This window comes from Caretta caretta, chromosome 4, assembly GCF_965140235.1.
Source record: "Caretta caretta isolate rCarCar2 chromosome 4, rCarCar1.hap1, whole genome shotgun sequence".
NCBI lineage: Eukaryota > Metazoa > Chordata > Testudines > Cheloniidae > Caretta > Caretta caretta.
In genome coordinates this window covers 109517269-109543394 of record NC_134209.1, presented here as the reverse complement: position 1 = coordinate 109543394, position 26126 = coordinate 109517269, and the positions used below count along the sequence as shown (strand labels likewise).

Below are 26126 nucleotides of genomic sequence, written 5' to 3'. Positions count from 1 at the left end.
ATTCCTGAGCCAACTTTATATGACCCTGGGCAGGCCCTCTCAGAGGTCCAGAGAGGTCCAGGCCACTTCCAGCTTTTGAGGCCCCCAGCCATAATAAAAAATAAAAAATGACAACACATGAAAACAAAATAAGGCACCAAAAAAGAGTGAGACATAGTTTGAATAATTTTTTATTGAACAAATGCTTTTCTGGTTCAATAGGGATGCTCATAAAAATAAGTTGTGAAACTTATCAAATGCCAAAACATTAATAAGTGTCTAAATTTGAGTCTCCCTTTGAGCTTGAGGCCCAGGCCAAATGGCCCTCCTCGCTCCCCCGCTCTGATTGGCCCTGACCCTAGGCATGAAATACTGGATACCAGTAACAGTTGACTTTAAAGGCAGAGGCGGTACCAAAAGCAGAATTCCAGCACTAAGCCAGCCAGAAAAGGCAGATTAATAAACATGACCCTTGTCATTGTGTTTAAAATGCCTTGTAGAGTGTAAAGTGAAAGTCTGTTTCACTTTATTTAAAAAGTAATAAATGATTATTCCTTTACTCAGAATCAAATCTCTGGTACATTAAAAGAAAATTCTGGATAAAATTTATGTTTGGGTTTTTTAACCATACCTTTGGCACAGCAGGATGGATATGTGGAACAGACATGCCAAACCCACAAAAAAAACCTCAGAAATTTGGCTTGTTTTTGGCTTAGTTGGCTTGTGAGTTGCTTGTTGGCAAGTTTTTGGCTTCTAGCTTGTTGCTTGTTGTAGCTTGTTGCTTCTGTTTTTTGATTGGCTCCCAGCAAGCAGAGGAAAGCAGGGGCAAGGGGGGAAGAGAGACAGGGTGCACAGTGGGCCTATCACAATCCCAGACTGCGCGCTGGGGGGATCTACTCACATAGAGTGTTGGGGTTCTTAGGGGTTGGCTTGTTTTGGCCTTGTTTTGAAATGGGTTTAGCTTGATTTTTGGTTTATTGTGAAAGTTGGGGTGCTTATTTACCATGTGAAAGTTGGCAACTGTGATTTGGAAACAGACAAACATGAAAAAAGTGACCTCTTACAAACATTTTAAATAATAATTTCTAGTTAGAATTTCTTTTCCCTCTAGTATTAGAGGGATACAACCACAAATACAAATCAGTGAAACCAGTAAGAATGCATCATCATGTCAAATCCTAAAACAAATCAATCTTAAGGACTTTTGAGTATGGTAACATAGAGGTTCCTTATCAGTAAGTTTAGGGTAACAGACTGAGATTAGAAGCATATAGTAAACTATACCACTAATCCTCATGTTAGTTCTCATCATAATTGCAGTCAGTTACCTTGAAGATTAATGTTAAGCAATTTCATATTTGACATCATCAAAGGTTTGGGCACGTCACTTGGAGCTATCTTTATAAAGGTATTTAAGCGCCTAAAGATGCAGTCAGGTACCCAGTGGGATTTACAGATGTACATAAACAGGTTAGGCACCTAACTCAATGGGAGTTAAGTGCCTAACCCGTTTAGGTGTTTTTGTAAGGTGTCTATCAGCATCTTTAGGCACATGCCTTTGTAAATCTAGTCTGTGATGTCCCTGTGACTCGGTTTATCCATCTGGAAAATGGTGGTCATTATAATGATATCCAGTAAGGATGAAGCATTTTAGTTTTTAATTTTGTAAATTCCTACGTCGTTAAATTGGGAGGAGGAAAAACCACATAGTTGAAACAGAAGTGGGAATTCAGTGTTGTGCATTGGATTGCCATGAGTATAACTGTTTAGTTTGCGTAATCTTTCTACACAGTCTGAATTCAGTATTTAGTGCTGCAATCTGTGCTTCTAAGGCCAGATAGCATTCTAGAAGAGTATATCATACTAGTGTGGGATGTGAAACAAAACAGCTGAATTCACTGGTTACTTTTGCTTGCCTAAGCCCCAGTAAACTAAGTCATAAGGTGAGCTCGCTTGCCTTGGAAAACACTGCAGTGATTAAAGTCTCTGCTGATGCCTTTAATTTACTTTCCAGGAAACATATTACCTCAAAATGGATTTAGGAACAAAAAAAAATTTAAATAAATTTCAAGGATTTAGGTTATTCAGATTAATGAAATGTCACAAAAGGCCTACAAATTGATTCATTGGGAAACTAAAAGGCCCTGATCCTGCAAAAACTCATAATTTAACTCACACGAGTAATTCCACTGAGTTGTTCACGTGATAAATGCTGGCAGGATTGGGGCCTGAATCATTATATAATTTAAAGGTGAAAATTTTCTAACTATATCCAGTTTACCATTCCTTTCTGACAAATTGAAAAATAGCCCTTGCTTCATGTGACCCACAAAAATCAGTGCTTTAAAAACTTCAGTGGCAGAAGTTGTATAGCAAACTATGCCCAGAGCTGTAATGACACAGTCAATAATGCTGTTACACAAAGTATTTTGGCATGATCAGAGATTCTGTAAATTATTTTTTTTTAAAGTATTGTTAATATTACTATTATATTACTAACTACAGCTCTACCGTAAATGGAAGAGAGGAAAAATCAGCAAAATAAGACTTAAATTTGTATAAACAGCTTTAACAATGGAGAGTTAAACTATTAAAAAGTTACTTTGTCCTTTTAACTTAGATTGTCTCAACACAGTGATAAATAGGAGTGTTGTTTTGGTGAAGCATTATGGTATTAAATCATCAAAGTGACAGTAGTCTTCTGATGTATGGTAATAATATGTCCTCAGAATGACAGTACACTGTAATGCATTACAGTAATGCATCGTCACAGCAACGAGGTATTGTGCATATATCACACAAACATCATTAAAGTGATGGAAACTTTATGACACATAACTTTTTAAACATGGTTTCAACTCAGGAGACCTGCTTGGGATTTAATATGAGTTAATTTTTTTAACACTTTAAATCCTCATTCCTCTTTGGGTATGCCTGCACAGCAATTAAAACCCTGAGGCTGGCCTGTGCCAGCTGACTCGGGCTAAGGGGCTCAGGCTAAGGGACTGTTTAATTGTGATGTAGATATTCAGGCTTGGGTTGTAGCCCAGGCACTAGGATCCTGCTGACACCGCAATTAGCCCACGCCCCACAAACCAGAGTGGGTGTCTGCAGTGTAGACATATCCTTTATCTCCTCTTGCCTCTCTTGCATTTCTAGGGTCTCCCCAAGCCTTCACATGGTCAAAATAGTGCTTCTGCTCACTTTCTCACATGTGCAAAGGCTGTGACCATATCACCACCATCCTCCAACAAAATCAGCTGACTCCCTGATCCCCCTTTAAAAATTGATATCCCTAAAATTCTCAGTAGACTTGCCACAGACTTTTATTATGGCATGTGCTCAGTGTTGTAACTGTGTTCTACTCCTAATAAACAGCTATACTCCTCGATAATTCTGAGTCAAAAGGGAGGGTAGCTTACAAAGGGGCAGACTATGTTACTTTTATATCTCATGTTCAGTTTTGGTCTTGTTTACACTAAATCCTTTTTGTGAAGAGGAAAAATCAAAATTGTCTTTAACAATCTTGCCTGTTTCATTAACCATCTTCAGTGTCTCTTTCAGTTTTAAAGATTTGACTAGTTGTAAGGCTCTTCATCTGAGCTGCCATGCGGAATGGATTTTAACAGAATGGCTTCCAACAGAACTGCACAACTAGAACAGTTTAAAAAAAAAAGCATCCTGAAATTTTTACGGAGCTTGTCAAAAGTCCTACATCTTCAGTGATGTAGACAGGCATCTGCGTGGACGTTTGCATGATAAGGCCCTCTGTAAGTGAATCTGTTCGATAGTATTGTACAATCTTAACTGGTACACTGTTAATATCATTTCCTAGCTTCTGAAAACGATTTGCTGAACAGGCGTCTGAAACTTGATTATGAAGAAATCACTCCGTGCTTGAAAGATGTAACTTTGGTTTGGGAAAAAATGCTGAGTACGCCAGGAAGGTCAAAGACAAAAACTGATATGGAAACAATACATTCTGCTGTTGGGCAAGGTAAGCATGGCCTATATTTTTGAAATGGTGGAATTCATGTACAACTTAATGTTAGAAGTCACTCTGATTGCTTTTCTCTACCAATATCAGTTCTTTTATCACCTTATTAAGTGGGGTGTTCACAGTGGTCTAAATAAACAATTGACACTGTTCAAATTGATACATTTGAGGCCCGCTGCCCCTTAGCTACACATTTGCCACTCCCATTGATTTTAAACCATAGTTGCAACCATGGAACTGAGGGTAAAGTATGTGACATTCACTTTTAATGAACTTCATCCTAAGGGGAAGAGAGATTTGGACAGCAGAGTTGTAGCAAAGGCCGCTCAATTGTATTAGACGCTGTTATAACTTGAGTTGAAAATAAACACAGATAACCCCTCAAAGATTTATTCATGTAAAGAACAGAGTAAACTCTCTAAACTGTTACCTGGAAATCCTATCCCAGCTCTTACTGCACATTGTCAGAAAAAGGTTCAATACAGTATCTGTACAAGGGAACAAAGTGGTCCCAAGTGAGACATTGATATCTACTACAGCTGAGTTAAATTTGTAATTTCAGTCCTGCAGGAAAGTCCCATGTTAGTTTTCATTCTGCAATTAGATGAAAAGTTGAAATTTCAAAATTTTTCACAGAACAAATTCTGAATAGAATTTTTTTAAATGTCAGAGCTTTTCATTTCAATCTTTTTGATCAAAACATTTTGAGATTCCTAAAATCAAAATGTTTTCTTATGTTGAAAGGACTCAGAAGGCTTCCTTTGAGTCAGATTTGCATTAAATTGCATTTTCCTAGAATATTGCCTATGGGAGTTATAGTTCAGGCTCTCCTAGGAGCCGGCTTCCCGGGAGGACCATATCTTCCACAGTACAGTGCAGATTTATCTGACTGAGTTGTATAGGTTGCTGAGTGTACCATAGGCTTCTTGAAAAAGGAGGTAGAAAAAATGCTTTTGAATGCCTTGAATTTTCAGTCATCATGAAGCCTAGAAGGTTCAAAGTAGCAGTAAATAGCCTTCATGGGTAACAGCTTGCTGAAGATGCATGAGCTCCACATATGCTAATGAGAAAATGTCTGTTTTCCCCTCTGATGTTTTCTATGCAATACCGGAACAAACATTCTTTGCCGTTGCCCACTTTGTCAGCTGAGTCCCCTCTACCACACTGCCTATATATCTCCAAATATCTGGCAGACATGGCATAGCTCTCTTCCTAAGTATTTCAGAAATGGATGAACAGTTGGGTCTTAATAGCAGTAAAGTGGACACAGCCTAAGGTTTTTTTGAAAAAACGTGTTTGACAAAATTGGCCATTGTTCATCTATTACTGTCTGTATTGTAGTAGTGTTTGGAGGCTTCAGCCCTGCTGAGCCAGGCACTGTACATTCCCAGTCTGTGTAGCATACTAGGTCTATGGGTAGGTAACTAACCATCATCCACTGTTAGCAGATGATTAATAAAATAGGTTGTTGAGCCTGTCTATCTATCCACTGTTAGGGTACATCTACACTACCCGCCGGATTGGCGGGTAGTGATCGATCTAGCGGGGATCGATTTATAGCATCTAGTGTAGACGCGATAAATCGATTCCTGATCACTCTGCCGTCGACTCCTGTACTCCAACGCGGCGAGAGACGGAAGTGGAGTCGACGGGGGAGCAGCGGCAGTTGACCCCGCAGAGTGAGGACACGAGGTAAGTCAACCTAAGATACGTTGGCTTCAGCTATGCTATTCTCGCAGCTGAAGTTGCGTATCTTAGGTCGATCCCCCACCCCCCAGTGTAGACCAGGCCTTAGATAGGCAAATGACACCAGACCAGTTGATTTATAACTCCAAAATACCAACGTGAGGCTCCAAGTTTCTAACTTAATTCCTGACAATGAAAAAAATGTCCTTAAACTGATTTTAGAAAGAAACTCCACCAAAAAAGAAAAGAACCAGAAGGAGAACATGAGATGAATGGAAAAAAAAGAAAAAAAAGGGGGAGGGGGCAGAATTCAGCAAACATACTGTACACCAAATCCTAATTCAGAATGAGTTTTTTCTAGTAACTTTTTACTGTTATACTGGTTGAAGCAAGCAGATAAATATATTTAGTATGAGTCTTAATCAATAATAGCATCTAAATACAAAATATCTTCAATTGGGGAAATACTGGACTAAATACCTTGTTTATGTGGATGTTGCAGTATGCACAGATATAATTGATATGGGAATAATTTAGCAACTATTTGCCCTGAAGGGGATTTAATTGATCTGTAATGGTGTATACAGTAGCAATAGATTTATACTGTTGGCCAGTCTACTGCCAGTTACCTGTTCACCCAATTGAAGCTAGCGGAATTGCAGGACAGAATTGAGAACAGAATCTGGTTCCTTCAGTGAATCGAAAAACCTGTTTACACCATTTGATGTATTTTTATTCAGTAACCAAGTTCAAAACACTGAAAGTAGTTGTGAAGATACTCCCTATTTACATTGTGCTCTGGTTTTGCTTCAAATATCAGTTTTGCTCTTAGCATGTTCTTACAGGAGTTTCACTATAAAGTAATGATCTGGAGATAATGATGATCTATTAAAAATACATATCAGAAAAATACTTACTCATTTTGGTTTTTATGTAAGGAAGTACTGTAAAATTGTGCTCGTATATATTTCTTCTAGAGCCAGGCCAATAACAGATATTTTCAGTTCACGGGCAATTCTGAAAAGTCAAGGAAAATTTTGTTTTGATTAATAAAACATTTTTGATTTCAAGCTTTTAATGTTGTTGTTTTTTTAATTTAAAATAAAATTAAAGGAAATTTAAAAATGCAAAGCTATTTTGAATAAAAATATTTTTTCTCACAGATATCAAAAATGAAACATTTAGGTTTTTCCCCCAATTGAAACAATTGAGTGAAATTGACAAAAGTTGTTTTAGTGTAGCAGAATCTGCATTTTTTCCCCAATAAAAGAAAAAGAAAAGAAAAAAGTTTTGGTCTGACTCCACTCAGCCCTTATTTGATAACTGACTTAATTTTGACCTCCTGTGTTGATCTCTTACTATGTTTTAAATATTTACCAAAAGAAACAATAAAAACCACAACTCATAGATGACTCTAAAAGTGAACCCTTGATTCCAACACATTTAAGACTAGATTGGAATATCCTTATTTGCATTGAATAGAATCTTATGCTATGAGTAGCCCTAGTGACTTCTTCGTGTAAAGTACCTTTCCTCATGTTGAACAGTAACACAGCCTGAACCATTATAATTAGGGTCCTACCAAATTCACAGCCATGAAAAACATGTCACGAACTGTGAAATTTGGTCTTTTGTGTGATTTTGCCCTATACTGTACAGATTTAACAAGGAGACCAGTTTTTCTCAAATTGGGGGCACTGACCTAAAAGGGAGTTGCGCGGGGGGGTCGCAAGTTTATTTGGGGGGGGGGTCACATTTTTGCCACCCTTACTTCTGTGCTGCCTTCAGACTTGGGTGGCCGGAGAGCAGTGGCTGTTGGCCAAGTGCCCAGCACTGAAGGCAGCGCCCCGCTAGCAGCAGCACAGAAGTAAAGGTGGCGATATCGTACCAGGCCACCCTTACTTCTGCGCTGCTCTTGGTGGCAACTCTGCCTTCAAAGCCGAGATCCTGGCCAGCAGCCACTGTTCTCCGGCTGCCCAGCTCTGAAAGCAGCTCCGCTGCCAACAGCAGCGTAGAAGTAAGGATAGCGGTTCCACAAACCCCCTACAATAACTGTGTGCCCCCCCCCAACTCCTTTTTGGGTCAGGACCTATACAATTATAACACTGTGAAATTTCAGATTTAAATAGCTGAAATCATGAAATTTATGATTTTTAAAATCCTATGACCGTGAAATTGACCAAAATGGACCATGAATTTGGTAGGGCCTTAGTTATGATAATACTTTGCACTTCTCTATCTACAGATTTCAGCGCATTGCAAGTAATCATAAATTAAGCCTCCCATCACCTGTGTGATTTTGGAAAGGAGTATTATCTCCTCTTTCAGATGGGGAAAGTGAGGCTTTAAAATATGGTTACTTGCCCAAGGTCGCACAGCAAGCCTATAGCAGAAGTGAGAATAGGACACATGCCTCCTAACTGTCAGGCCTGTGTTTTAATCACTAGATGATGTCTGAATTGCACATGCTGGGTGCTTACGGTGTGCATGAATCCTAGTGCACAGTACCTTGTAAGAACATAAGAACGGCCATACTGGGTCAGACCAAAGATCCATCAAACCCAGTATCCTGTCCTCTGACAGTGGCCAATGGCAGGTGCCCCAAAAGGAATGAACAGACCGGATATCATCAAGTGATCCATGCCCTGTCACCCAATCCCAGCTTCTGGCAAACAGAGGCTAGGGACACCATTTCTGCCAATTCTGGCTAATAGCCATTGATGGACCTATCTTCCATGAATCTATCTAGCTCCCTTTTGAACCCTTTTATAGTCTTGACCTTCATAACACCCTCCGGCAAGGAGTTCCAGAGGTTGACAGTGCATTGTGTGAAAAAATACTTCCTTATGTTTGTTTTAAACCTGCTACCTATTAATTTCATTTGGTGGCTTCTTGTTCTTGTATTATGAGAAGGAGTAAATAACACTTCCTTATTTACTTTCTCTATATCACTCATGATTTTATAGACCTCTATCATATCCCCCCTTAGTTGCCTCTTTTCCAAGCTGAAAAGTGCCAGTCTTCTCCTCATACAGAAGCTGTTCTATACCCCTAATCATTTTTGTTGCCCTTTACTTTACTTTTTCCAACTCCAGTACACTGGACCCTCGCTAGAACGCGTGTCTACATAGCGCAGATTCTCATATAATGAGGTCGTGGCCATGGATCCCAAATTTAATTACTTTAATTGCAATTCATTTTAACGTGGTGCCAGCTATAACGCGGTCCCCGCTTTAACGCCGTACCACACATGGATCCCAAATCCCACGTTCTGGCGAGGGTCCAGTGTATATCTTTTTTGAGATGGAGCGACCACATCTGCATGCAGTATTCAAGGTGTGGGCGTACTGTGGAGTTATACAGAGGCAATATCATATTTTCTGTCTTATTATCTACCCCTTTCTTGATGATTCCCAAATTTCTGATTGTGCCAACCAGAAGGACAATAGTTTGCGGTATTAGAAAGTAATCTATATCAATTCCATCAAAAAGCTTTAGATTGTGTACTTCAGCTTGGAAAGCTGTGGAGAAGACTTGTAACTTAACGGTTCAGCAGTTTTAGGTTGCTTAGAGGCCTATGTGGCTGGTACTTGCCTAAAGAAGCTGGTACAGTAGCTGTTCGTTTGTGGTGCTTTTCTCTCAAAATGGTTGCATAATTCTAATTTCAGCCTTATGCAGCTGCTGTTCCAACCGCATGACCAGTGTGCACACACCACGCCCCCATTAGGATTTTTATGCTTTGGCCAGTGGGGGGAAAGAGGGTACATTTTGCAAACCAGATGAACCTGAATTCTAACTAGGTAGGCCTGCTGCATAGCCAGCTTCTGTAGTCTTCCACAGGGTGTATAACTTGGAAGGTCACAGACAGTTTCTGTTAGATAGATCTCCCAAGCCTCACTCCGGCTAATACAGTAGAACCTTAGAGTTATGAAACCTCAGGAATGGAGGTTGTTCGTAACTCTGGGGTTCAGAACTCTGAGGTTCTACTGGACTGTTTACTTGAGACATATTTTTGCTCTTGTGATTAGAAGAGTAAAGTATTTCCCACTCACCCTTATTTTTTTCCCTTTCTTGCAAGGAGTACCACGTCATCACCGGGGTGAGATCTGGAAGTTTTTAGCAGAACAATACCATCTTAAACATCAGTTTCCAAGTAAGCAGCAGCCAAAGGACACTCCCTACAAAGAACTCTTAAAACAATTAACTTCCCAGCAACATGCAATACTTATTGACCTTGGTAAGTCTACAGCAGCATTGTGAAATGAGAACTAAAGTTTCACAACCTTTGGAGCGGGAGAATTCTAACAAAGAAAATAACTAGTAAAAATGTTTCTTGGATTAATAATAGGTTATGGATGAGAAGTGATTTTAATCTGATATAATTGAAAATAATTACTTCACATTATTAGCAATCACTAAGTCCATATTTCAAATGCAGAAATGTTCTACAATCTCCTCTTATTAGATAGGGCATTAATAAGCACTTTGGTATATGTGATTAATGCAGCTATACTTCAGACTTTGACAGGGAACTCCTAAAGTCAACGGGATAGAAACTGCCAGGGAAGCAAATCTGTTTGTAAGAGTTGAGGCTTGTTTTAAAATAGGTGCGACTCATTTCTAATCCTCAGTGCTGCCTTCTATTTAAAACAGCTTTACTTGGAAAAGTGTAGGAGTTTGGTTCTAATGGGTATTATTTTGGTTTTATTTTATTTTGGTAAACAGTTCTCTCTGACAGAAGTTCAAATATCTTGCAAGGTATTTATTGAGTCTCACTCAGTTTCTCCTTTAAAATACTGTGTGTCATGCTGTCTGGAGTGGCTCACGACCAGAGTGCCAGCCTCAGGGCAGACTGTCAAAAAGCAAGGCAGACACCCCACCCGTGGTATGTTCTATCATTAGATTTCACCAACCCAGGACCAAATGTGAACTCCTGAAGTAATACAATAGTCTTATAGTGGAGTCACAGACAGCTTCCTTCGACACTCCAGGCTATCTTGCTACCCAGGCAAGCTGGACTATGTGATAAATGGTTACTTACACCAAAAATTACAAAATATTCAGGTTACACTAACTCCCAAGAGACCAGTCACTCACCCAGGTCAATTCACATCATAGATCTCACACCAATGACAACGCTATAGAAGTTACTTCCATAGTAAACTAACCAGAGGTTTATTAGCTAAGAAAAAGGAATGAGAGTTACTGAGAGGTTAAAGCAGGTAAAAATATATGTACATGTGAGTCAGTCTGTAATTTAAAAGGCAGCAGAGATGTAGTACTCTGCCTGTTTCCCAAAAGTCTTTAAGGGCTACCCAGAGTAACTTTGGGGATCTCAGACTTCTTGTTCGGTTATTCTGCCCTGTTAGAATCCAGACCAGTGGTTCTCAACTTATTTATCGTGGCCCACAATGTGTTCCCTGGGCCTCAGGGACCGGGTGGCAGGGCATTGGCAGCCCTGTCCCCAACCCCCGCTGTGCGGGGCCGGACAGCTGCCCGCATGACCGCCCCCCTGGGCCCTGGACCCCCGTGGCACGCCTGCCCCAGAGCTCGCAGGGCCGAACGGCTGCGCTGGACCCCCAACCCCACGGGACTGGCTGGAAGCCCCAGACACCCGCTGTGTGGCTGCCCCAGCGCTCACAGAGCCAGGCTGCAGCCCCGACTCCTTTGCACTGGGTAACCGGGAACCTGGACCCCGCCACGCAGACTGGCCGTTAGCACACAACTGAGCTGGGCCGCAGCTGTGTGCTAATTGGGACGCTGGTTGAGAACCACTGATCCAGACACTCCAGATATGAAGAATTTTTCCTTGTGTCCATATTTCTAACTTCTCACAGAAACCAAACTGAAAGCAACAGTCTCCACGCAGGTCCCTTCTTCATGGGGAGGGGGAATGCACTTAAAGTCTTTGATCTTTGATTCCATGCAATGGCTCATTTGCATTTAATGAACAGAATTTAACACTTTCTTGTCAGACACCATCATTTTCATTACACAATGTTTTTTCCCTGTTTGATGAGTTACATAGTTACAGAGGTTTACAATGCAAATGCTTGCTTTCGCTTTACAAGATAGGATATCGCTGAGTGAGAACAATACCATGTAGCATCCGACAAGCATTTTAGAAAACACTAAACACATCCTTATCAACATAACAGCTAACATTTCTTTTGATAATGCTAACACACAGGTAAGGAAGACTGGTTTCCAGCTATGAATTTGTAAGTGTTCAGTGAGGCCTGAGGCCTTGGCATGAGCGAGCATCTGGTCTGCCAGCGTCACACTATGGTCAAGGTTTTTAAAAAGAGGAGCCTAGAGTAGGTTCTTAAAATCATATCTAGGCACCTGAACAAGCAGCCTGACTTTCAAAGGTGCTGAGCACTCAGCAGTTGCCGTTGGCTTCATAGGGAGCTACTGAATGTTCAGCACCCTTGTTAGTCAAGCCACTTACTACAGATTTAGGAGGCTTAACCTTAGGCCAACATTTTAGAAAATCTTTGCCTGTACCCGTCTTCCATTTCATTCTTGTATTTCATTTAAAGCTTGTCAGGGTGTTTATAATATGAGGGTGACATACTAAGACTAAATTGTGTGAAACTGTTGTTTTAGGGTTGTGTCAAAGAGGAGTGATTTGAGCTAATTTTATTGAGAGTGAGAGGGAGTTAAAGGTAAACAGTCTTTGGCCACCTAAAAGACATTATTTCATGAATATCTGTTCATTTTCCTTTTCTCTGCCCTTGTCAACATTACTTCTCTCTCTCAAATTGTCAAAATATAACAGTTCTGCCCCAAAACACAAAAGAGGACTCAGCTCAAAAGACTTTGAATCCTAAAAGCATGTGTTCTTTAAGATGTGGATCCCTATTGAACACTATTATGTTGGCACATTGCCAAGAATGACCTCTTAAGAGCTGTGACCAGCAGCGATGTTCTTCCCCAACCAGCATACCAGCCATGTTCACTCATGAGTTGGACATTTAGTTTCACAAACTTTGTTAAGCTGCTTTCTTGTCATCCCCCCAGGTATTGTCTATTGCAGTCTTTCTCCTCTTTCAACGGTAGTTCCCTACCAACTCCAGCCTCTCCTCCCCACTGGCAATATATAGCTTCCACCCAAAAGAGATTTGTTTTTCTCATTCCGAGATAGGTTTCCCTTGACTATCTCTTGCCCTCCATGATCCCAGCCACAGGCTTATCTTTACCGTTAGCTGTCTTTCCTCATTGGAACCCAGATATTGGAACCCAGATATTACACATGCACAGAATTTATGTCCCCTGCAGATATTCCTTCCACCCCTGCAGAAAATACGTTCTGCCAGGAAGGTGCTGCAATTACACCTTTAGCCCACCAGGGACTGCTACGACACCAGAAGAGAGGGCAGCCAGCTCTGCCAGCCGTGGAGAGGAAGCGGGAGAGTCTGCCTTACAGTGCCGTGCCCGTGGGGCCAAGTGAGGAGGCACAGGATATAGGGGGAATGGATAGAGCAGGGCATGTGGAGCTGCTGGGGAGGATCACATAGACTAGTGAAGGAGCTAGTGGTGGGGACAGACTGGGGCGGGGGCACAGGAGCTAGTGGGGTGACAGCGCTGAGCTAGGGGCTAAATGGGAATGGGGATGCAGGGCCACATGGGGGGGTTCAGGGACCGGGGGTGCAGGGACATATGGGGACAGGGGAGGAGGGCTGGCTGAGTGGGGTTGCAGGATACATGGGGATGGGGGAGGACAGGTAGCTGAGTGAGGGTGCCGGGATAATTGGGGCTGGAGGAAGGGGATGCAGGGACACATGGGGGGGTGCAGGGACGGATGTGCTTGACTAAATGCGAGAGGCTAGGGGTCAGCCAGGGTCTGCATGGGGGAGGCTCCCCAACTCCCTAATGATCTCTCCCCCACAAAGAAACCTCTGTTCCATACTTTTCCCATGTGCACTCAACAACCTTCCAAGATCACACCCAGGCTTCTTCTCAGCAATTACTTCCCTCAGCACCTTTGTTATCCCTGACCCCCCCCAAGCCTTTGCACTGCTTTTGAGGGGCGCAGAAAATACCTTTCTGTATTGTAGTTTAAATTAATTTTTATTCACAGTTCGGTATTACTATGCCTAGTAAGGAATCCATTTGTCAAAAAATATTTCCTGAATCTTTTTTGTTGTCTGTATTGTTGCAGGAATACTTGCCCACAGATATTCTAAAATAAATTACCAAAATAATTGAAACTGGCCTGATTATATTGTTATTTTAATAAATAAAATATGCAGAATTTTGAAATATTGTGCACAGAATTTTTAATTTTTTGGCATGGAATTCCCCCAGGAGTAATCTGCTACAGGCTGAAGGGCAATTAAAATTTTGCCTACATAGCCATAAATACTTGGTATGGTGTGGCCTGTAGCCCTGTTGAAAACATATTAGAATTCAAATAAATATTCTCCTTTTTCCTCCTAGATATTGTTTTAATTCAGTGTACAATCTCAAACACAAACATTTAATCTATTTTTCTAAGAAGACTCCAACTATTCCTCGGTTGTAATCCCTGATTAACTCTTAGACTAAAGAGCATGCATTGAATTCTACCATAATAAATGGATAAACTGGTCCTATATTTCAGAGTACTACGGAAGGAGAATGTGGTTTATGGTTTGGTTTTTTTCACATGTCCATGAAAGAATAATCATTATGACTGATTACTAAAAATTGTAATGAAACTGTTGTCATTTATGGAAGGTATGAATTGTAAATAGCTAACCAACTGTCATGTGGTTAATTGGTTAAAACTTGAGGGAAAATCAGTACAACTTTTTGCATTAATCTGAATGACTAATAGATGTTGTGCATTTTAGATGCCGTTTGGTTATCCTAAAGAGGTAGCACATAGATTATTATTATTATTATAATTATTACTATTATTACAGTAAAGAATTTTTGTAGAATAGTAATTTAGCTGAGAGGAATAGGGGCTAAACTGCTGCATTAAACCTCAGCCCCATGTTAGGGAGATGCACTTACCACGCCAGCAAGAGCACCTGCAAGGCACTGCACCTCACACAAGGTTGATGCTTTCAGGAGTGGCAAGAAAGCATGGCTGCTGTGTCACCCTTGAGGAGTGTGTAACGTCTTCTCCCTCTGCCCCTAGCTAATACCACTGGCTGGTGTGGAATAGGTTGGCCATGGCCTGATTCTTCATATAGAAGTTGTCATCGATAGAGTAAACAGTCTTTGCCCTCTCTAAGAGGTTGGACGCAACTGAGCCTTCAGATTCTGATCCTGCAATTGGATCTTCTTATTTTTATTTTTTTGCGTCAGCACAGAGCCATATTCAACCCCTTGCGGGATTGGGGCCCTAGGTTGGTTTTCCCTAGTAACCAAGTATTATGGTAAAATTGGGCATGAGACTAATAAAATCAGTAAACTTTGGCAATAATATGCATTTGGGAAGACAAACTACAATTTGTATAGAGAGTATAACTGAATGAACTATTCTTTAAACCTAGAATCAGGCAGCTTTAAATGTACTACAGACTTTCACCAGAAATAGTTGGGTATGATGGGGTTTTCCATCCTTTCTTGAAATATAGGAGAACCTCAGAGTTATGAACACCTCTGGAATGGAGGTTGTTTGTAACTCTGAACAAAATGTTATGGTTGTTCTTTCAAAAGTTTGCAACTGAACATTGACTTAATGGAGCTTTGAACTTTACTATGTAGAAGAAAAATGTTGTTTTACCTTTATTTTTTAGTAGTTTAGGTTTAACACAGTACTGTACTGTATTTTCTTTTCTTTTCTTTTTTTTTTTTATCTTATCTCTGCTGCTGCCTGATTGCATATTTCTGGTTCCAAATGAGGTGTGTGGTTACTGGTCAGTTTGTAACTCTGGTGTTCATAACTCTGAGGTTCTACTGTAGGGCATTGGCTTAGGGTTGCATCTGAACAACTCCATGTGTAGACAAGCTCTTTCTTGTGAGGAACAGAGGTAAATCCCTTCAGCAGAGGCAGCTGTGAGGGAATTGGCTAGGATTAGTGAAATCCTAGTGACCCAGGTGTTATACGGTAGAGAAGAATGTTCCCTCCCCCCTCTAATTGGTAGATCACCGCACTTGCAACTACTACAAAGAGTTTAGCATTCTTCAGAACCGTGGAGAGATATGGTTAATTACTAACAAAAGAGAGGGAATCTAAGTAAATAATTTTTGTTATATTACAAAGCTGTTTGTTTTATGGCTGATAGTAAAAGGCCAAAAGCACATTTAAAGTGAGGATTTTTTTGTGCAGGGTTTTTGGCTGATGTAGATTTGATCATGATATTACTTCTACGGCTGCCAACCAACTGCTTGCAATTCACATTATGAGTATTTAAATACTTGTGTTATGCAGTGCCACTGCTCTGTCACAGTCAGTGCTGAGTATTATTAGCCTATCACATTCCAACATTTAGCAGCACAAGAAATAAGAAAAAAGAATATAAAGCTTCTGGTTGCACAGCTTGTTGGCTGAGCAGTGGCCATTGATCTGCCTGTAATAACTTTCAAGAGTGGTCCCAATGTGATGCTTCCAAGTGGTACCTAGTCTTGTGAGGTACCACCCATCCTTAGCATCAGGAAGTCTTGGCTGTGCCTGCCCTGGGTCAGCTCCCCATCTTCACTGGCCACGGGCAACACACAAGCGCTCTCCTCTAGACCTCGCAGGCCCCACTGTCCCTCTGCAGGTCAGCTGTTGGTATACTCCAACCCTCAAGCCCTCTGAGAGGCTCTCTGGAGTGCAACTGCTTCCAAAGGAACAGTCCACCCCAGCTTACCAGTTCCACCTCAGATCCACTTAACACACAGCACTTACACTTGATTTCACTGTAAACTTACCTAAGTTCATTGAACAAAGTATAGAGATTCAAGCGGTAGCAAGTAGAAGTATTGGAAACAAACAAACCTAACAGGTGGTCTAGAGCCTAGAATTAATTAACAAGATATTCTCATGTGTAACCAAGTATCACTGATCCAAAATCCTGGCAGTGCTTTATAGCAGGTAGGCTGTGACCCTTCTTCCATGAGTAAGGCGTGCTGTCAGTTGCCTCCTAGGTGAAGGTGTTTCTTTGAACTTCAAGATGTACCACACCAATCCTTTGGGTTCATTAACAGGGCACCTTCCTACTATTTGTTTGGTCTGGTAGATCAGTCGTTCTCAACGAGGTGTACTGGCAGAGGTCTTCCAGGGGATACATCATCTTATCTACATATTTGCCTAATTTTATAAGTTATATAAAAAGCACTAGTGAAGTCAGTAGAAACTAAAATTTCATACGACTTGTTTATATTGCTCTATATACCATACACTGAAAAGTAAGTACAATATTTATATTCCAATTTTATTTTATATTTATATGGTAAAAATGAGAAAGTAAGCAATTTTTCAGTGAGTGTGTGCTGTGACACTTCTGTATTTTTCTGTCTGATTTTGTAAGCAAGTAATTTTTAAGTGAGGTGAAACTTGGAGTATACAAGACATATCAGACTCCTGAAAGGGATACAGTAGCCTGGAAAGGTTGAGACCCTCTGTTGTAGATTTCCTCTCCTGTAAATTTTGTAATCTCTGAATTTGCACCTGGATCAGTTTGCAAATTAGCATACACTGTGAGACATACAATACACAAATGGCCAGAAAGGGAGATGTTGTAGTCATGTCGGCCCCAGGATATTGGAGAAACAAGGTGGTTGTGGTAATATCTTTTATTGGACTAACTATAAGTGTCAGTTACTTCCTGCCTGACAGGAACATTTCCAAGGTATGTCACCTCTCGGTGACCCGCCTTAACTCTAAGATCTTAAGAGCATAATTTTCAGTATAGATACCCAACTCTTTAAGGATTATCTATATGTACATCTCACAATGATTGTGTCAACCAGTGAGCAACTGATTCTTGGTAGAGACCTCACAGGCCACCTTTGATGAACTATTATTCAGATATCCAACCCAGGGGATCCCTCTAAAATCCTGTGTAATCCCTGTTTCCTCTGCCAGTTGGCACCAAGAGGTACCTGGGTCATGCCTCAGTATGACACAGATAGGCTAAGAATAGAGAAGGGAATATAGGCTTCAGTGATCTTATTTGAAATCTCCTCTGTCTAGTCAGCTCCACAGTATGAAGTTTGGGGAAGGGGGGTTGGCTAGCCTTTCCTGTAGTTAGTCAATAGTGCATAGGATGGCTCACCAGCAGGCTTTTGGGGCTTGATGGTTCAGTAGTCTACAGGTGTTTTCTCTTTTGCCCCATGCTAATAGAAGTGTATGTACACACACTGTCTCTTCATGGTCTCCGTTATGTGCTCAGATATATAAAACAAATGCATGTCCTGGTAAAAGTAGTAATTGTGCGCTTTTGCATAAATTCAGTCGTTAATGTTTTCAAACTGTATGGGAAAGACATATCTGAAGGACAGACCAAGCCCTAAAACTTTAATAAGATGAACGAAGAAAATGAAATACTTCTAAGGAGGGAAGTAAAAAAAATTGTTGTGAACAGGCAAGCAGCAAAGAGCTGGACAGGTAGTTACAAAGAATTTGCATGTTCCAACTAGCATTTCTCTAGGCGATCAGATATGTTTATCTGAAATAGATCTTCAATAATTCTTGCGTGAGAATGCATAGCTGTGTGGTGGAACCTGTGTGTTCAGAGGACAGGAGGGTATTTTCTCATAATGTGTAGCTTAAAGATTTTATTAAAGCTAATGTAAAAAAAATTATATCATACATAGGTTGAGAAAAGAGTGTCTGTACATCTGGCGATAGTGCTTAGATTAAAAACAAACTTTGTATTTGTGGATAAAGTCATATGATACATAGAGTACATAATCTGCAAAAACCAAATTTAGGGGAATAGATTTTGTTATACCAATAAAATAAAAACCAGCAGGATCTTATTAAAGGGGAAAAGGCAAAATGCCACATTTATTGTGAATACAGAAAGAATCATAGTAAGCAGTTAGTTATAGCTATAACATTCCATTCAATTTCATATTTATTCACACATTCATTCATACACACACACACAGGTTCTGCAAGGTTGTTATCATAGTTACCAGCCTTAGAGTTGCTCATGCGAAGCCACTGGCCAGGTGGCCTGGACATGAGAAGGGAGCAGGGCCTTGTCAGATGCTCATCTGATGCTCCTGGAAGTTGGTTTGCAGAATCAGACCCCAAAGTTCTCACTTTCTAGAGTCCATTTTTATAGGAATTTCTTCCTATGCCAGTCTGTGGGAATTGCTTCATCATGCTGTTGCTGAATAAATCAGCAGATGTCACATTCCTGACGGCTCCTTGCTGCCAGATGTTATCTTGTTCTTTGGTTCTCCCATTCTTGAGGCTGTTGGGTGGATTCCAGTCTGCCCTCCGGGGGTCCTCTGGTTATTTCCACTTGACGCCTTCTTCAGCCAATGGACACTGGATTCTTAGGCTGGCACCTCCCTGATCATTCGGTTATTATCCACACCAAGCATCCATCCACATACATCCTCTATCTCTATTTTAATCACAATTGTTAATACAACAAAAGGGTGGGGCGTCTCTGGGTGCTGTTTCTTTATTACAGAGTATTGCTTTGAGTCTCTCTCTGTGTGAGTAGTTGTTGTTACAAAGAATTGCTTTGAGAACAGACTCTGTCTTAGAATGTACTAACGCAATTAGCAGCTTGCAAGTTTCACACATAGAGGGAGAGAAAAGTACCAAAAACCAAGAGACCTCTTAAAGAGTAATACCCTGGAATTTAAACTATGGGGAATCAAACTCAATTTGTGATTTTAATACAGAACTTCTTTAATATGATCCAACAATTTAACAATACAGTTTAGATATTAGAATCCGAATACTCAGGTGCATCACTCATGATTGGAAGAGGCCCTGGAGGTTTTTCGCCTTCCTCTGTAGCATGGGGCACGGGTCACTTGCTGGAGGATTCTCTGCTCATTGTCTTTAAACCACAATTTGAGGACTTCAATAGCTCAGACATAGGTGAAAGGTTTTTCGCAGGAGTGGGTGGGTGAGATTCTGTGGCCTGTGTTGTGCGGGAGGTCAGACTAGATGATCATAATGGTCCCTTCTGACCTTAATATCTATGAATCTATGAAAAGTTGTACAGAGATTTGGTTGTGGAAAGCAAAATATAACAATGAGTGGAGATGGTCCCTCAGTAATTGAGAATTAGGTAGGTTATCCATTTAGAAAATACAATCCATGAGGAAAGTATTTCAGTTACTTTCCTGACTGTGCTTCTCATTGGTACTCCAGCTCATCCCTCCTGGTATTGCTGTTTTCGGGGATGTGTTCTATAACACTTTCAGAGCTTTCCCAAGTTAAGTCAAGGAGATCTTGGCCAAATCATAATACTGTTACTCACACTGGGCTGAATTGGTATCTTGCAGTCCAGCGTGAGGAAGGGGCAGTACATACCACCACTGCCCAAGCAGCAGGGTGGGCACTGAGAGTCACAATTTGGTTCCTGCTTCCCCCTTGCTCCATGAGAAGTAAGGTATGCCCGACCCTTTCCTGTCACAGCTTACTCTCTTTGTGCTGGCTTGCTCCTGGCTGACGCATTGGAAGAACTGAGCCAAGGCCATTGCCATTCTCTGCCAACATGCAGTAGCATCCCACTAGAAGGTGTCTGCCTTTTCTCCCTCCCTGTTTTGCAGCTGGCAATGTGAGTAGCTCATGCCCCCACTCCTGAGCAGGTGTACAGCCAGGCTCATAGTTAAGACTAATGAGCAGCACAAGACGTGCCAATGAATTCACGGAATTGAAAAGTACAGCTAACTATGAGTAAGGGTGTCGGTATCTGACCTTGTCAGAGCTGGAATAGCGAAGAAAGACAAATCTTTGTTGATGTTAACCTTGCCTAAGAAAACAAGTTTAAAAGGACGTGAATTGTATTAAACAATGCCTAGTGTGCTAGTAGGCACTGAAGACTCTGCAATGACAGCACAGCTGCCATGAATCAATATAATACAGTTCAGCTGGAGCATCCTGTTGTGATTATGCATTAGTATAAATATTAAAATATTTGTCTCTCATTCTGAAGTTGGGGACATACTGAATTGTACAGTGGTACAGCCGTTATCAGAACCATCAGATGATCACTGTCTACTTGAAATGTATTTGTATTATTCGTATTGCGGTAGTGACTAGGACCCCATTGTGCTAGGCACTGTATAAACATGGAACAGAAAATCAGTCCCTGCCCCAAGGAGCTTACATTCTGCTCAATTAAAAAAATGGAGAATCATGTACTGCACCTGCCTCAGTTTCTCTGCCAGTTTTTAATTTTTTTAAAAAAATTTAATCACATTTTCCTGTTTGGATTTTTAAAAAACTTCTTTTCCCTCTTGATCTGTGAAGTGTCCATACAAATTGAGGGGACAATCCTATGAAGACTTACAAGAATCTCTGCTCACCTTAGAGCTACGAGGTTCACTTGATGTAGGTCCTGATCCTCCAAAGTCTTAACTGGCTAGTCAAGAGAGATAATCTGAGATTGTCTCTCTTGTGGATTTGACAGCACTTTGTGTATGGACAAAATAAACTAAAAATTAGTGGATTTTTTTTCTCTCATCTTTCAGTTACAGAACTCGTAGGAGTTTGTTGTAACTTCAGTACTTTTTTTAAAAAATCAGTCTACGTAACTTTAAGATGACTTTTATATTTTGCCTTTCATGGGATCTGATCCAAAGCCTATTGAAGTCAATGGGAGACTTCAGACCCAAAATGCAGGAGTGAATGTGGAACAAATAACTGGATTTACATTCACTTTTTTCTCCTGCTGAGCTTGTTGGCTTCTGGCTTTTTGGCGCTACAGGGTAGGGATGTGCCATGTTCAGAGGTAAATGCCTGCAGTATTCTCGCTCTTCCCAAACTTACCAACTTCAAGCATTCAAAAATCGCAAGAATAACAAGGAGTCCTTGTGGCACCTTAGAAACTAACAAATGTATTTGAGCATAAGCTTTCGTCTCTAAGATGTCACAAGGACTCCTCGCTATTTTTGCTGATACAGACTAACACGGCTACCCCTCTGAAAAAAAAAATCACTCTTAAAAATCAGTATTTTTAAAAAATAAATGTAGGGTTTTTTTATTTACCTTTTAGTATCTGAGCCTCTAAAGGTGCATTTAGGTCACATTTTTAAGCTTTTTCTCTGCCATTATGAAGGCCACAAACTTTTTTAAGAAAAAGCTGATTCTCATCTAATTACAGGACTCCAGCAGCAGCTAGGGCTTTAAGAAATACACCAAATAGTGAGATTAGCAACATTGCTTCCACCCCACCCACTCCTTTTTCAGGACCCCTCTGTATTGGATTTTTTCCAGACCCCAGTTTATACCTTCTCCCTGAATGACTAGTGCCAGGGGGGCCTTACTGCTGACAGAGAGAGGCTAAGTGGGTCTCTCATCAAAATGTATTAGAATAACTTCTAGCTTAGGGAAAGAAGTCCCTGCAGAAAAATGAAAGCTGCTCTTTCACTTGGGAAGCTAATCACACTCCCTCTGCATCTGCAGTGCTTAATTCCTTAACAGTCTTGGCAGCCATGAGACCAGACTCAGAAATAATCAAATGCAGGTTTTCCACTCGGTAGCTCAGAGCACTAACCGGAATGCAGGAAGAACCAGCCCCAGGCTTTGTCTTTTTGAAACAAGAGCTCTGATGGTATCTGCCAGCACACCTCCAGCCCGAGCAATACAGCAACATTCCAGAAGCTGAAGGATGGGGTGATATTTAACAAGTGGGCAACTACAAAAGACATATCACTTGCCCTGGAACAAAAGAAGTATTAAAACATCCTCTGAATTCAGATAGGTTGTTGGGGGGAAATCTCATGGTTGTTTTTCATTCTTCCAAAAATCTGTTTCTGAAACACCTGCTAATATTCTGTGAACGACAGACCTTCAATGTGGTCATTTACATACTGATAGGAATCTTTAGGGAAAGTTCAATAAAATGGCCCTGTTTGATAAAAAAGCAGATTAGTTCTATCTCACTGTGCAAGTAGCACAGATCAATCAGAAATGTAAATTTATGTTGTTTGGATTAGCTAATTATAAATAAAGAAACGAATAGAATTACTATTGTCCAATAGGCATCACAATGGTTGCTATTATAGACCATCCCAAATCAACATTGAAGAGTTTATGGATAATTGAGTAGAGGGGGGAAGTGGTGGTCCTGTTTGCTTTTGGTTGAGAGGATCAGATTCTTATTATTGCATCACGGTAAATCTGAAGTTTACACCACTGACTTCAATTTGTGATTGGGAAACTGAGATCAGAATCTGGTCCAGATAGCTGAACATTGGTCTAAGACTTCTTTATTTGGACCCCAGCAGTCATCCAAGCCATGTCTTTTTTAAATTACAAAAATATATATTTCTAACCTCCCCTTGCCTTATAGAATAAACTCAATAATGTCAGCACTGAAAGTTGACTTAAAAAGATTTCAGAGGAACAGCCGTGTTAGTCTGTATTCGCAAAAAGATTGTTTGTTTAACTTGGTAACCTAGCAAGCTTGTTTTGTTTTGTTTAACGTTTGAATTGCTAACTTCAGTTGTTTTCACAGGACGCACCTTTCCAACACATCCTTATTTCTCAGCACAACTGGGAGCTGGGCAGCTGTCACTCTACAATATTCTGAAGGCCTATTCTCTTCTGGACCCAGAAGTAGGGTATTGCCAGGGCCTGAGTTTTGTAGCAGGAGTTCTGCTGCTTCATATGACTGAAGAAGATGCTTTTAAGATGTTGAAGTTTCTTATGTTTGACATGGGCCTAAGGAAACAGTATCGTCCCGACATGACTATTTTACAGGTATTTGTTTTTATGCCTCTGTAAAAAGGATGCTGCTAATAATAGCAATATAATTTGTTAGTGATGTGATTGTCAGATTCTGCTTTTTGACTCCACTGCAGAAACACTAAAGAGAAGGGGCACTATAAAGAAGATTAGATCTTAAAGAGATTTATGTTTCAGTTTAAGAGAGGTCATTGGGAAATTATGAAAAACACACACAACTCTGTGTTTAAGACTAATTTACATTCAGTAGCCCTTGTATGGAAGTGTGTCTTCAGATAGCCCTGCATAGCTGGCTATTGTAGGGAGAAAATACAGGGAACCCTGAAAGAGGGAGCATCACCTCTGCCAGCTTAGGGGTGAGAGGGATGGTTAATGTGGCCAATCATGAAGTGCTACCCATTGAGTCACTGAAAAGGCTTCAGATTAGTTTCTTATAAGTGTGTTTGAACATGAATTGGTAGATATGTTTCACTCCTTCTTTCTCATGAGAAAGAGTAGCATGGGCTTTGTTCTTATAACTTCCAGTTAGTCTGTTATTCTTAGTCACTTCTTCATTTCTTTTTCTCTTCTTTGCAGATCCAGATGTATCAACTTTCCAGACTTCTTCACGATTACCACAGAGATCTCTACAATCACTTGGAGGAGCATGAGATTGGCCCTAGTCTCTATGCTGCCCCCTGGTTTCTGACCATGTTTGCCTCTCAGTTTCCCCTGGGATTTGTTGCCAGAGTATTCGGTAACTCTTCATAAAAATACCTTTCTGGTCTTCTTGAAACTGTGTTTGCATTGCTACAGGATCCAGCTTGTTTCATACACCTAAGACAATATTTATCCTATTTTTGATGAATAGTCACTTCCACAGATGTATTGTGTAGTGACAAAAGTCAGCTTATAGGAAGTGAAGGTGTGGAGTTTATAGCAAAATGCTGTTCAGAGACGGTCGAAGGTTGGAACTGACAGTCTTGTCTCTCTACATTTTCCAAAGTATGCATCCAATGAAGTGAGCTGTAGCTCACGAAAGCTTATGCTCAAATAAATTGTTTAGTCTCTAAGGTGCCACAAGTACTCCTTTTCTTTTTGCGAATACAGACTAACACAGCTGTTACTCTGAAACCTGTCACCTCTATTGTTAACTTTTTTCTCTTTGGATTTCCTCATTCTTCTAATTTCAGCTGAGTCCTATAATCCTTCCCAATTACTGAGCCTTCCTATGTTCATTAAGTTGGAAATCCCATTTCTGCAATGTCCTAGGCTTCCCCTTCACAAAGGAATGCTGGCATTGCTGCAGTGAGTCTATATCAGTATTGTTCTATGCTGTATAATACTGCTAACTTTAGCCTGTTTTGCTCCTGAAGTATTCAGTATGGATCTAATCTTTTCCTTTAACATCTGGTCGGACACTTTCTGAGATTTTACACCGTTCCACTTGCCTGACTCCAGACCCATCATTGCCCATTCTCTTGCAGGCATTACATCTGTTGTTGATGTAACTATTCCTTATATATTTTCAAGGTTCACCAGTATTCCATAGGCACTAATCCTCTCATATCTTATTTCTGGTGTCCCTTTGATATAATAGTAGCTGTTAGATTTTTGTCCATCTTCAATTCCTATAATATAGCTTGCATAAATTAACTCATAGAGCCTGTTCCCTCTCATCCCCTCTTGCTGACATCATAGAGTACTGCGTGCAACTGGTGGGTAGGTCTCTCTGTCTTTCTTTTTACACCTTAGGGCAAGCCTACGCTACCATGTTACATCGGTGCTGCAGCACGTCTGGTGAAGATGCACTGTGCTGATGGGAGAGTGCTTTCCCATCAGCATAATTATTCCACCTCTGCAAGAGGCGGAAGTTATGTCGACAGAAGAGCATCTCCCGACAACATCGCATGGTGTGGACACTGCTTTAAGTCCATGTAACTTATGTCATTCAGGGGGGTGTTGTTTTCACGCCCCTGAGTGACGTAAGTTACATCAAATTAAGCGATAGTGTAGATCAGCCCTCGGCTGTTGACTTTCTGTACGTTGCTTCCACCCTGACTTCAACAGGTAGATCATTCTGAATTCTGGATCAATCTCTTTGATCCTTTGTATTAGAACTTGTGGTCCATCTCTTTCATCAGTATTTTCTCCATCCAATATCTCAGAATGAATATGGGGCTAGATATTCTAGGGGCTATATACCTAAAATTTTATAATTATGTGAATAAGACCAGTGTCATCACACAGTGGTCTAGGAATACAATACAATACACACTCTAGAGGGGCACAAAACCAGGCAATTGGTGTCCCATGACTAAATCACTCATAAATGGGTGACTCAACTAACTATACATACATATTGAAATAAAAAGTGTGTGTTTCAGTTCAGTTCCAGTTTCCCTGAATCATTTCTCCCAAAGGGTCACCTTCTCTCTCTCCTCTCCTCTCCTCTCCTCTTCTCCACCCCCGCCACGCCCAGGAAAGAGGTTTTAACTCTCCACCACCCGTGGAAACTCCAAAAAGGAAGAACTGAGTTGGTGCATCCACAACTGCTCTGACCAGTCCCCTCCCCAGGGAATGCCACCCACTTTTGGAGCTTTGTGGGCATGCTCTATGCTCTACACAGAGAGAAGATTGTGGACAACTGCCTCACTAAGAATAAATACACTGGCC

General features: G+C 40.8%; 1 protein-coding gene across 7 annotated transcripts in view; it reads left to right on the top strand.

Annotated features, from left to right (window-relative positions):
• Window positions 1–26126, top strand: part of TBC1D1 (TBC1 domain family member 1) — a 213165-nt gene that overhangs the window by 160566 nt on the left and 26473 nt on the right. For all 7 annotated transcript variants that reach the window (XM_075127974.1, XM_048848603.2, XM_048848601.2 and 4 more), the window contains 4 exons: window positions 3815–3976; window positions 9741–9899; window positions 23242–23486; window positions 24048–24207. In XM_075127974.1, the coding sequence (XP_074984075.1) occupies window positions 3815–3976; window positions 9741–9899; window positions 23242–23486; window positions 24048–24207 (726 nt within the window). The remainder of the gene's footprint in view (window positions 1–3814; window positions 3977–9740; window positions 9900–23241; window positions 23487–24047; window positions 24208–26126) is intronic.